At 25.1% G+C, this 14,834-nt stretch overlaps 1 protein-coding gene across 1 annotated transcript; it reads left to right on the plus strand.

The window, feature by feature from the left end:
• Positions 1–9,274: 9,274 nt before the first annotated feature.
• LOC126908093 (uncharacterized) lies at positions 9,275–12,942 on the plus strand. The gene is made up of 4 exons (XM_050689973.1): positions 9,275–10,186; positions 11,287–11,370; positions 12,565–12,639; positions 12,809–12,942. Exons 1-4 carry the CDS (start codon positions 9,334–9,336, stop codon positions 12,892–12,894), a joined length of 1,098 nt encoding a protein of 365 aa, XP_050545930.1. The 5' UTR covers positions 9,275–9,333; the 3' UTR covers positions 12,895–12,942.
• Positions 12,943–14,834: the final 1,892 nt, after the last annotated feature.

A 14,834-nucleotide genomic window follows, 5' to 3' on the forward strand; every position in this document is an offset into this window, starting at 1 on the left:
TGTCGTACGTCGGTAGTACCCCAACGTAGACACAAAGGTTTACTAAAGTTTTATGTATATATATATTGACGATGAGTTCGCCGTTCGAGCTCTTCCCGAGTCCTCCCGTTGGATAAACTGATCAGCCCCAATCTCTCTAATTAGTGGACCACTAAAGGGGTAGAGTTTAGACCCGTCAGCACGGTCTAGCTCAAAAGTAGCAGACTGAAGGGTGGCTCCTTGTCAGCCACCAGCACAACTACCTTTTTACTATACCCACTAAAGGACGGTTAAGCCCAAACACTAGCCAGCTCGTACACTAATTATTAAGATTGACTAAAGGACCAGCAGTCCAACCTAGACTCTAGCCGCACACACACACACACACACACACAATTTTCGATATCACCGTGAAAATAAAATATTGCGCTAAGTCAAGATTTTTAAATAGCTATTTTATTTACGAAAAGTATTAAACACAAAAGTCAAATATAATATAACACAAAAATTAATTAAATCTTACAAAAAGTATATAGTTATTCTTACGTCAACAACCTAACCCGCAACTCGACGTTTCTTCGACAAAAACGTCCAGTCTCGTCTCGCTCAGTCTCGACCCGTGTCGACCCCCTATACTCTTCATGTTTCCCTTTTATATTCTTTTTCCCACCATTATTCATTTGCTTACCCTGCATTTCCCTTTTATATGGAATTATTTTATTGCTTAGGAGTTTAAAAATTGCTTACTACTATGTAAAACTTATATTATACTAAAATCGATGTAATTCAATACTTCCTCATATATTTACTACAGTATTATTATACTTAATAATAAACTATACTGAATACTATTAATAATAATACAATATTTTATCTACGAAATTTGTGAACATAACTATATATTTTTTAAAACATATCAGATTTAACACATCAGCCGATGTGATGTAATTTCACTAAGAATTATCAGATAAAGTAATAGAATAAGATGTAAGGTGGTGTATGTTAGTTATTTTATACATTAGTGGTACTTGAATTTGTAATTTTATTTTAAATTTGGGACATATTTTTGCTATACAGTAAGAACATATTTTTAAAATAAATAAATATGTTCATATATAAAGAATGATTGATTTATTGTTGAGTACTATATTTCTTTTTTTCTTTATATAAAAAAATGTTTCAACATAATATTATATTATATTGTATAGTGTTTTATAGTAAAGTATTTGCATTAAAAATAGTGATTTTGTTGTAAATTTTTAGTACATATTTACATTTTTATTCGTTTTCTTTATTTGAAATATTATNCATTTTTAGTACATATTTACATTTTTATTCGTTTTCTTTATTTAAGATATTATCTCTATAAGAAAGATACCTTGAAAGAGGCGAACTATTCTTTCATCCAGTCTGTAAGGAATGATATACTTGTTGGGTTGGTTTTTCATAAACCATGGAGCTTTAAGACATATTCCTAAACATTTGTTTTGGAATTTTTACAATTTCTTGATTTTAGTAATGTATACTGAGGACTAGATAGAGCAAGCATAGATAATCAATAGTTGTACAAAAGAAGTGATAATTTAATTTGGAGAATTGATTTTGGTTAAAAAGCGGATATTAAATTCTGATTCTGTTGTCCNTTGGTTAAAAAGCGGATATTAAATTCTGATTCTGTTGTCCCTTGGGACAGTTTTTTGTTTATGTAGATTTTTCAAGTTAGTTTTTCATCTAGATTTTTTATCAAAAAAATAACAATTCTGAGAATTTTTTTTTTTTTTTTTGAATATTTAAAATACTGTCACATTATGGCGGTTATGCCACTAAAACGGAACACATGATTTTTTTGAAACCGGTCAAACTAGAGCAGAAGTGCCGCTAACCTCACACGGTTGTTGCGACAAACCACCACATGTTGCGATTTCACAGCGTAGACCATTTGTTTTGTAAACATACAGTTTTTAATTACGATATCAGACTAGAGCGTCAGAGACGCACAATTTCGGATTTGCTATTTTTTTAATAAAATTTTTGGCACGGAAATATTTATTGTGAATGTTGAAAATATGGGAGCATTTAGAAAACATGGTGTGATATGGATGAAGCAATGTATGACAAATAGGATTCATAGGAGGAAAAATTAAAAGAAAGCATAATGAAAGTTTCCTTTAAGATACATTTTCATTAGATAGCTGTATTAAAAATAATTTTTTTTAAGTTAATCTTAAAACCAAGTGAAAGAATTTAATGGACAATTATAACAAGTTGGTATAAGAGACTAAGAAAGCTAATCCTCGACAGAAACATATGTGAAAAAGAGACAATTTCCAACCTCCGTCCTCCCAAAAATTTATCTTATCAAAGTATATTTTGATCCTTTGATATCACTATACAGAATGATACTTTTAAAGCTAGTAACTAGATTTTTCTTAAAATAATAATTTTTCTTTTGGCTTTTGTTACATTTATCCCAAATTATCAGTTATAGAATAATTTTTAGTTCCAAATCTTATATTTTACAAGGATGTTAACTTTATTTTTTTAAGTTATAATATACATAGTAAACATGCCTAAAAAATAGAATAGCATTTAATTAAGAAAAAAAGGGGTCAATAACCACTTTTGAACCAGTATTACAGAAGTAATTAATATTAAAAATAATCACCGGAGGTAAGGCACGGGTTCTACTTTTTAATTGCTAGACATTTCTGGGCCTCACTCTTTCTCACGTTTAGGTATAAAAATGTTATTATTTACTCTTATTATTTAAAAAACAATCAAGCAGAGGCTGGAACATTTGAGATTTTTAGAAACCCGTTAATAAAAAAGCAAACGATAGCTAAGTGGGGTCGCCAAATAATGTGGATGTGGGATAGTTGGAACAAGTATAGATGATATCTGACAATGATTTTAACACTGTCATAAGAAACGTTTCAATGTAAATCTATAGATGGAGTTTAATTCTAAGAAATTGGAGCATAATTACAAAAGTAATATCAACTCCTATTTCCTTAATTCTTTACTGATTAGTGGTTCTTTGATTTAAAAGTACAATATATGAATAAATACTAATGATAGTAATTAAATTTAACATGAAAATGATATTCAATAATTTAATATTGTAATTTATTTCTACAAAGAATTTTCATCGAAATCAAAAATAAACTTTTCTAAATCAACTTTTCGTGCTGTTTTCAAATCTGAAATTAGACTTTTCCATCACTTCTAAGTCTTGAAATTATAACTAATTATTAAAAAATGAGTATTTACACATAAAAAAATATTAAAAAAAAAAAAAAATTGTTTTTAAATTATTACTGATTTTGATTTTAACATTTTCAAAATAATCAAAGTAAAATATAATTTTTAACCTATTTTTTTGGTCCTTTAAAGTTGATTTTTTGATAGTTTATAATAAAAAAAATTGAATTTGTTATCATGAATTTTAACTCAATTTGTTTAAAATTGACATTAAATAGAAAATTTTATGAGAATTAAATAAATGCTATTTTTAAGATTAATATACAGTCAAGGAATTTTATAATTACTATTTACAGTAAATATAAATATAAAAATATATTTTTTGCATTTTTATTGTAATAGATCACTTAAATGAAATCATTTCTAATTAACTTTTGGTGTTTAAAAAGATTTTACAATTGAAATATTCAGAACTTAATTATTTTTAATGATTTACTTTAACTAAAAAACTCAATGAAAATGTTATTAAAAAAATCTACTCAATTGAGCGTATTATAAAAATTTGATTATAATTATAAAAATTTATTGCTAAATTCAGGTGAAAAAAATAATCACTTGTTTAGAAATTATTTATACAGTAACATTTTACCAAAAAGTTTGGAATATTATAGACTGGAAGTGTAATACATATTTAGAGTTAAAATATTAATTAATAACGAAGTAAGATTATTCAACTTTGTATTAGAAACTTATAATTTCAAATTTAATTTGATATTATATACTTTAAAAAAATTAGATATTAATTGACTGTATAGAGAAAGCTGGCTAAGCAACTTTTTATTTGATAAAGGGGATTTTTGTTTTCAATTTTTGAGGGCAATATCTTTAACTAGATAATAGTTATGATCATTTGACGTATCTTTAAAAAAAGTTGGTCAAGTGAGAGCTAAGAAAATAAATGACAGACATAAAAAAAATAGTAAAATATTTTTAATATGAATAAGAAATTATTTTTTCACGCGTGGAGACTACAGTGATGAGGTCCTTAATATTCATTGAAGTTATTGATCTAAATGAGATGAAAATCAAATAAGTATAAATTTTTTTTTAACTCAAAAACTTTTCTAAGGTATTTAAAATAAAATAAAATACAAAATCGAGAATTTTAACACAAAAATATATTTATTTTCGAATACGTTAGCCATTTTCAACATGGAGACTATGTAAAGTTCAGGTTGTATTAGGGGTTCTTAAATTTTTTTTAAGGGCACCAGTTAAAAACCAGTTTTATAATGGTTCAGATTGAAAAAAAATTAATAACTACTATTTTGTTTATATAAATATAATTTTTTTTTTAATTTTTAATTAATTTTTTTAGGGTAGAAATCGTAAGTATCTATGTAAATATTAATTTTTACATTATTGTTTTAAACACCCAAGTAGTGATTTTAGAAATTAATTCTCTCAAAAAAAGATCTTTATAAATAATACAGTTTCGCTATTCTATTATTAAATGCAAAAAAGTAAAAAGCCACGGAAAAGAAAAAAAATGAGAAATTATATAAATGCAAATGCCATAAAATAATTTTATGACTAAAACGTTTCTTAAAAAGTATTTGATATTTTTGTTATTAAGAGATTATCTATTAAGAAAAGATTATTATTTTTCCTGTATAAATTTTCAATATATATTCTTAAGAATTACCAAATCAAAAAATAATTTTAGCTTGAAAAATAAAAAATATTTGGTGGTGATATTTTTTTGTTTAGACTTCCTGCTATTAATTTAAGGGCTGTATTAAATAGGCGCGTGATGTCACGGATTTTATTTCAATGGCCGCCATACATTTCTTGTAGGGTAATGTCCTTAATTTGTTATAACGTTTAAAAAACAAAATATATATTAATATATATAAGAATTTTTTTTAAAGAAAAATATATTATTTATTGTTCAATATAATTTTCAATGAGCTGCGTTTGTTCTAAGTTGTAAAAATAATTAATTAATTAATTTAAGTATTTAATGTTGTAGTGTATGAAAAATAAAGGAAAAAACTGAAAATTTATATTTCCTCAAAATGTATAACGATCTTACAAACATGAGTGTCATTTTAGAGCAGCAGGGCAGGCAGATGCCCGTTTTGATTAATTTGTGTCACATGAAAATTATGTATTTTGCTGTCTTAAATCAGCAAAAAGGAATGATATCCTCAAAAAACAACTGTGGAAATGGTTCATGTTTTAACCCTTTTCGTCTCAAAAATGTTCTTTTTGATATTAAAGTAGTAATTTATATATTATGGCCAAGATTGTTTCATTCAGGTGCAATATTGCTTTTATTGATTAACACTTGGTCAATTGCTTACTAATTACTGACTAAGTACTCATTTAGGAATTACGTAAAATATCTATTGAAGGAAAGAACTTAGAAAACTAAATGGATTTTTGATCCCTCAAGGAAATTATTGAAAATTACGGAAAAATCTGTTTTATACCTCATTTAAAAATTACCTAAGTGTTAAATATGAATAAAAGAGCAATGTTGCACATGAAAGAAATATTGAAGTTTATGAACTAAAGAAACCGTGAACTTGGCCACAATGTAAGTATTAATACAAGGTGATTTTTTTAAAAATAAGGTTCAAAATCATTTCTGACTAAAATAATAAAGAATCAACCTTTATAGAACTTTAATTATTTGTTAAAAGAACCCTTCAAAGAACCGCAAAACAAATATATTTTATTTTTATAAAAATTTAAAATTAGCTTTAGTTTCTGATAAAATGAATGTCTTACCAAATTATGATCACTGTGTATATTTAAAATTGTCAATTTTATAAGAAATTATGTTTTTTCTTTTTCAAAAACTGAAATGCACGCAGCTGCTTTATTATAAATTAATCATATCTAATTTTATAAAATATACAAATTTATTACGCATAAAATACTAGTACGAGTTACTTGATAGACTCTTCAATTTGAAAATGATCAAATAAACACACAATTATTTTATTTAGAAAAATATTTTAAGTGAAAAATAAGCGAAAACTTGACATAATCTGCAGTTTTATGAGTCTAGTCGAGTTAATAACGTAGACACACTTAGAAAAATGTGTAGATAACTATTATATTAATTGGAAAAGTAAAAGTACAAAACTAGTTATCCGTCATTCAAAATTTCATTTAGACTATACTCCATTTAATAGTAAAAATAATAACATGTTCCTATTAAACTTTTTAAAATAACCCAAAAAATTTTTATTAAGGAATAATAATTTTTCAAAATAAACTTAATATTTACAATGGTTTATAAAAATAAATCATCAAAGCTAACATTACAGCTAAATGTTAATTTTATCAAAATTTACAGGAGTTGACCTGCCCATGGGGGGTTTCAAAATAGCAAATTTAGCACAAAAATTTAACTTTTGAATATATGTCTAAAAATATTCCGAGGTCGAACATATATGTTGGATTAAAGCTTATGTTACAACTGTAACTGATATATGACTGATATTCTATGTGCCAATGGATGCCGTATTTAAAAAATATGTTATTATTGTGTTAAAATGTTCAATTTCATATTTTTTTTCAACTTTATATAGCTATAACTTTTTGAAAAATGTATGCATTATTAATTTTTTTTTTTTAATGGATTATATTTTTTATCTGACATACATTTGTACTTTAATTTAAAATATCGTATAAAGGAGAGATTACAGTGATGGGGTTCCCTATTTCATAAATATTTTGTGAATGAAATTTACATTAAATTTAAGTTTCATTAAATTTTAATGATTTATAAGTATAATACTGAAAAATAATTTTTATAGTAATTAAATTTAGAAATGGAGTTGATATTGAATAATTTAGTAATGCTAGTTTTTTTTTATTTTTATCATTACGCATTACTCTCCCGCGATCTTCCTCCACTCTATATTAAAAAACCCACCACAGGGGGGTCGTGGTACAGTGGCGACGTGGCATAGTTGGATCAAGTATAATGATGTCTGACAGTGATTAAAATCACTTTAAAAAAAAACGCTTCGATGCAAATCTTTAGATTGTGTTTATTTTAAAAAATTGGTGGATTATTCCAAAAGCTTCATAAACTGCTAGTTCCTTATTAATATCCTGATTAAGATAAAGTATGTCGAATAAAAAAGGGATTATTAAAAAATAGTATTTCCCATGAAAAAATTGTATTGATCAATACACTTTTCAATAAGTTATAGCATTATAAAGTTAAAAATGTAAAAAATAAAATCGAGAATTTTCATACAATAATAGCATTTGGTAGCCCTTTTCACAATGAAGACAAATAAAGTCCGAATTTTTTTTTTTACCATAATAAAGTATATTTCATTAGTTTTAATTTAAGATATATATAAAAGTGTCAGTATTTCCGGAACACTTTCAAAAGTTAATTTTTTATGAAAATGTTGTCATTTTGAATCTCCTTCTGTGGCTGGTAAAGTATTAAATTTATAAAAAAAATATACCAAACAATAGGTAAAAGCATCAAGCATCTATAAAAAAAAATTATATTGATTTGTTTCTTTTTGAAAAAGTTTTGGTAGTTTTAAGTAAAAAAAATTGAAAAAATTAGCGATTTTTAAATTTGTAAGTTTTTTGGAGTTTTACCGCATTTAGGGGGAAAGAGGAAAATTTTTTCAATTTTTGTGGGTAATGTCTTGGACTAGATACGATTTGTGAACTTCTGACGTATCATTGAAAGAAATCGGTTCAGTGAAAACTGAGAAAAAGTGGTAACAGACACAAATAAAAAAAAAACACATAATAGTAAAATTAATACCTTCTCAACTTTGCATCGAAGCTAAAATGTTAATAACTTCTGAAGTACTATTTTAAACATGGTTTTCGACTAGTAATTTTCTTAATTATATGATATTTATTTTATTAGCAAGTTAAATATGTTTGTTTCATTTAAAATAATAAGTTTGACACTTCTATAAGTTCTAAAGGATGAATTTACAAAAAAAACTTAATAATTAATTGATTAAGAAATATATAAAATTAAAAATATCAAAAAGATATTCCTTAATATAATTGTTATTTTAAGAGAAATCCAGTGACTAATATTAAAAGAATCACTCTGTATATAACATTTGTATATGTTTAATTTTATATATTTTTATTATTCCTCAGTAAAATTTTCAATATTAAATTATTCAATAATGATTTCATACAAAATTTAATCGCTATAACAGGTGTTTATTTTTGTATTATACTTATAAATCATTAAACTTGTTGCTTTTGCAATAATTTATAATTCCTTCTAAAAATGAAAAACTATCTACAAATTTGCATCAAAGCATTTTTTTTTATAGGGATTTTAATAACTGTCATATATCACCTATACTTGTTCCAACTATTCTACGTTACCACTCTGCTGGGTTTTTAATATTTATTGGCGAATGATTCAAATAAAATTTTGACTAGTCGATAACCTAATTTGCATTATTACTTATCATGATATTCGCATTAAATGTTTGAAGAGGTGAAAAGCGGGGTAGTGTTTAGTGAAAATGTTTTACCATAACTCACAGATAAGAAGAATTCTGCGTTAAGGAACTCGCTCGCCTAAAACTTAAAATTATAAAAACTCAAAAAGTAATTATACAAAAGTGGTTATCAAATCATTTTTTATTTAATAGAAAAAAATAAAAATACGCGACTCTAGTAAATATTTCAGATTTTCATAAGTGTCATTCTTAAAAAAAATCTAATATAAACGCCTGCAGAGCGTTAAAAAAGTTTTCTGTTTTTTACCAATAATTTTCCTAAAATAAAATTGATAATCTTTTCCATCAAAAAAATTCAATAATTGGAGTTCGTTATGTAATATTTTCAGCATTGACAAAATTATCAATGTTTCATTATAATTATTAGAATATTAAAATTTTACATTTGTATTGATAAAAAATCAAAGTGACTTACAATTGCTATTTATTGCAATTTTACTTTATTACGTACAATGCAATATATCATCTATTAATATAAAGTTAATAATATGACCTAATATTATACTAAACATAGCGTACTGTTATTCTTTAAATTTTCGAATTTTCAATTCAATGTGTCGACATTAAATTTTTAGTTAAATTAATATTTTATATACTAATAAAAAAAATGTTTCTGTTACGATTTTTTTATTTCTGTTTAATTTTTAATTTTATACTGGAGTTTTCTAATGCAATGAACGATTATATAACTTATAAGAAAGCGTTAGATAATCTTTTTGCTAATTATGGGTGGATAAATTTGAATGACGTGTCATGTGCCGTTCTCCAAAAAAAAGTTTACTCTATTGAAACAATTTTTGAAACTAAAATCAAATACGATAATATTAATGATAAAATACGTACTGCTACATATATACTGGGTTGTTCGTATGTTAAAAATGTGAATATTTTATATTTTTTATTAGGACATTTTAATAATCATTGTAGAACGCTATGCGATAAAAAAAATTTCGAAACTTTATGTTGTAACTGCATTAATAAGTTAATGAAATTATCATATAAAATGAATTTATTACTTAAAGTAATGCTAGGAGCGTTAAACGCTTTAAACATAATGCACAATAATCGATGGATTGAAAGTAAACAAGATGCTTTATTCAGTTGTATGTTTTTTACTGTACAAAAAAATCATGAAAATATAAAAGAATATCCTTTTATAACAATAACATTGGAAGCTTCAATGTCTACTTTTAAGAGGAATCGATTTTTAATTGATAGTGGAAGTAAACATTGTAAATATACTTTTTATAATGAGGATGATTTGTGGCAAGAATGGAATAAAGAATATGAAACTATGATGAGCAAAGGATGTAAACTTCCTTTCTTTGATTATTTAAGTGAAAAATTGCATGATAAAATTAGGGACATAATGGTTAACAAATTTATTAAACTTGGTTTCCTATATGATATGTCTACCCAAAATATTGCTGTACCATTACAAATAGAATCAACAAATTCAGGTATGATCGATTTTTTATAAAACCAAGAATGTTTAAAGAATTATAAAGGAATTATGTTAAATTTGATATGAACTTAATTCCAATCATTAAATATATATTTTTATTATAATCATATACAAACAATTTTTACTTTAAAAGTGCTGACTTTTTGAGAGCACATTAAAATCTCAAAAAATGAATCAACTGATAATTTATCAAAGTACATTTGATTTGCTAACAATGAATTGTGCATATTAAACTAACAGTAATATGCAAAATTGTATTAATGGTCAAACTTAACTTATAATTTTGGAAAACCCATTATGTGTGCATAATTTAAGTTACAATAATATTTTATGTTTCATTAGTGTAGGTCACCCTAAGAGGTTATGTATATAGTTTTTTGTTTTTGGTATTGACACGTCTTACATCGTAATAATGTATTCGACACTGTCTTAATAGTAGAAACCCATAGGTCGTTTTCATTGATGAGTAACAGCAGACAATTTTTTAAAAGGAATCGAATATTTGAAAACAATTAATAATAATCTTCGCATAATATCGCGACACTTTGGTTGGCGTTGGCGACGCGGTTTCCGCCATAGTCCTCGAACGTCAAAAAGTTGGTAGCATTGATGGGCGACGGTGTGCTGGTGCGATTTCGGTTCGTCGTACAACACGTCCGGAGTGGGTGCCATACATTCTCAACGTCCTTACGCGTAAAAGACTTCATGTATATTAGGGTAGGTCGCCGTCGATACTTGTTGGACTTTGTGCATATTAGTTTGTCAGTCAAACTACTATATGCCAATAGTATGGCTACGACTGACAAAGATGGTGGTCAGTCAAATATTCATAATTGGGTGACGGCTGATAAAGATGGCACGAGTAGCAGAGCATCATGTATCACGAAGCGACACGGGGGCCGTATCAATACATTCTTAGAAAAGTTATAGTAATTTAAAGTTGAAAAAATAAAATTATTGAATTATCTGGTTGCTCTATAATCATCTTTTGATAAATGGAACTATTTGAACAATAAGTTGGATTCAATAATCATCAAACGAAAGTATTTGTATATAATTTCATTTAAAATAACAACGTTTAATTTTTTTTGATAGAATTACATCCTATACCAAATTATACAATAACCGATGAGATGTATGCACTTATGCAAACTGAATCTATTGAAGACGCAATAATAAGTAAGGTTTTATATGCAATGTAATTTATTGAGAATATTAGATTCATTTTTTTCTTAAATTATGATTTTTCATAAAAATGTTATTAATGTATTAATAAAATGTATATTTATTTTTATTAACTAAATTAAATATTAAGTTTATTGTTAGAAAAAATTATTTCTAATAGTAGATTTTTGAAATTATTAACTGTGCATTATAGTAAATAAAATCATAGCTAAAAACTACCTTACTCTACACCTATAACTTTAAAATCTAATATCTGAAGAACTAATATTACAAAATTTCTCTCGACCTGTCAAAATATTATTTAGACTATTTTCCGTTTAATGGAAAACAATAATAACAGTTTAAGTTACTTATCAAAATTACAGAATCTATTCTTAAAAACAATTTTTTTTTTAATAAAATTGATATTTATTATGGTTTATGAAAAAAAAATTAATATGCACACTTTTACAATTAATACATCATTATGCTATTTTAAATTTTGAAATAAATTTATTTATAATTGTTACTAAAAACAAATATAATATAACCTGAAAATGCACAAATTATTAAAAAAAAAACAGTAGCTTAGTGGGGACGTGGCATAGTTTGGGACAAGTATAGTCGATTGGAATTATCACCTAATTTCAAAGACTTAAAATGTATATAATTCTTGTTCGATATGTTTTTCTTTAGCTATTGTAATAAAAAAAATAATGTAATTATTTATTCACACTTAAATTCATACCGTATTTTGTAAAATAATGATATTATTTAGCTCTTGCAAAAATGCTCAAAATATAATTTAAAATAATTATAAATGTTTATATTTATTAAATTAAAAAAAAAATGTAATTGTTAGGTTAATTAATCTTTAAAAAAATGACCATAAAAATTTAGCAAATTTTACTGTAATACGTATTTTATATCCAATATTATAATCTTGCTCTAATAGTTAAATAGCCCCGTTCTAAATTATACATTTTTTATTTAAATTGCATAAAAGTATCTAGTTTCTCTACCTGTAAGGAGGAAATGATATTAAAGGGGATAATTAAAAATGACAAATTATGATAGCATATTAAACATATAGCATGTTATTGGTAACCATTATTCATATATATTAATAAAAAAATTATATAATTGTTTTGACCTCATAAGTAATTTTAACTAATATAATTTTGACATTTCATTGACATGTAATTGTAGAGAGCAAAGATGAAAACTTAGAAGTTCTGTCAAAAAATCGTACAACGCCAGTATTCATCGACTTTCTTAAACAAGGTAAAATATTTTATCCTAAATTTATAATTATAATTATAATTATTATTACAGTTATACATATTAATTATTTTGAATACGTTTATTTTTCATAAAATTGAGTTGGATTCAATATATTGTATTTGAATTTTCGGAAACACTTTTTTAATATAATATTTTATTGTTTATTTAGGATTGAATCCTAATGTCTCACCAGAAGAAATTTCAGAACCAAAGGAGATCGATAAACAAAAAATAACGATGTATAATTTTATATAAGTAAAATTTAACTTATCTATTTAAAATAAAATTTAATAAGAAATTTCATATTTTTGTTTGATTCTTTATTTTTTTCACTTTTTTTTACATAAAACTGTTATAACTTAAAAAAATATGAATGTATCAAAACAAATGTTTTTTTACAGACAATTTGGTATTTCTTTTCTTTTTGAATATGAACCCTTACTTACCCACAAGGGGTTTCAAAATAAAAAATTTTCACATAACTTTTGAAAGTGCTCTGGAAATACTAACATTTATATATATATATATATATATTAAATTAAAGCTTATGTAATGAACTTCAATATAAAAAAAAAATTCGAACTTAATTTTTTCGTCATGATGAAAAATCCCACCGTATTTAATAAATTTAATGGATCTCATCACTGTAATCTCCCCACGTTTGAACAAATTTCTTAATTAATATTAATATTATTTTACTATATGGAAACATACAAATTTCACTATCATATAATAAAAAATGTTCTAAGAAAAAGTGTTAATAACTTCTAAAATACTATTTTATTATAACCTTATAATAATAATATAACTGCGATTTGTGAGTACTACAAATAAAATATTCAAATAAATTTTATAATTTGTATGTAACTGACACGGCCATAGAGCGTTCTAAACCGTTTGACACCCTGCGACTGTATCAGCTCCTTCTCAGCCATCGCACCACTAAACCGGACCGTAACACACACGCGTTATCGTAGAGGTGTAAAGGCAAACAAATGCTTACGTCGAATACCTGCCGCAATAATACGTTTTATTAGTGATCTTCGTGACATCAACAAAATAACAGTCTGCACATACGAACTGTCGATTGTGTTTTTCTCGTCTTATCACAAGACATCGACATTTGTATATTATTATTACTTTTGGTTTTCTTTTTCTTCTTTTGTGTTACTACTTTTTTTTTAATAAACGGCTCGACGGCATTCAGAGAAATAATCCAGTGTTGTCTACTATATTGTGTTCATCTCACTAGTGTATCCTTCGTGTCAAAACTTGATTTGATCCCTTAAGTTAAAATAAAAAAAAATGTTAAAAAGGGTTTACTTGAAATACAAATATATCATTTAGGTAAACCCATGAATTTTGTATTAGAATTAACTTCTGGCAAATCACTTGCTACAAAAATATATTTATTAATCAGCAAATTTCTAATTTTTCATCAGATGTAACTAAAAGCTATGATGACTTATTTGTTCCTGAAGAATCAAACCTAGAAAGAGTTGACATGATTTTTAAAGCATTTGACTTTTCCCCGAAGTATAAATTAAAAGGCTTAACCCTTAAAAAAGAAATTTGACTTTACAATAAAAAATTGATCAAAGTTTAAATCAAAAATTACGTTTCTATATTACATAGAAGCCGTTGAATCCTTTATTTATTTATATACTGTTATATAATTATCACAATCAATGACAAATTCAGCATTTTTTCAAGAAAAAAATTATAAACATTATTATATATTTTATGTAGAAATTTATTTATCAATTTCATAATTACTGCAATAATTAAATCCAAATAACCATAATATAAACTAATTAATTTTAGTGAAGTTATGATTTCGCTTTTTTTTTGTTCTACTGAGGAATAATGGTAAGCTTAATTATTTACTTTATAAAATTGTGTATAACTCTTTTTTTATTTTAATACAATTAATTAACTATAATTCTTCCTTTAAAAAAATAATATATAAACTAACAGTTTTAAATAATTAAGTTTAGATATGCATTATTATTATTTAACAAAACTAGAATATTCATCAATTCGTCTGTATTTTTTGGCATAAAGTTAATAAAATTAATAATACTTGTATTCGCGCACCACAGACACAAGTTGGCGATACTGTAAATGATATCATCGCCAGTACGCTGATAGCATGTTACAAAAAAGTAAGTGTGCATTAGTATATTAAAGTATTC

This window comes from Daktulosphaira vitifoliae, unplaced genomic scaffold (assembly GCF_025091365.1).
Source record: "Daktulosphaira vitifoliae isolate Bord-2020 unplaced genomic scaffold, ASM2509136v1 Scaffold_5, whole genome shotgun sequence".
In the NCBI taxonomy this organism is placed as follows: domain Eukaryota; kingdom Metazoa; phylum Arthropoda; class Insecta; order Hemiptera; family Phylloxeridae; genus Daktulosphaira; species Daktulosphaira vitifoliae.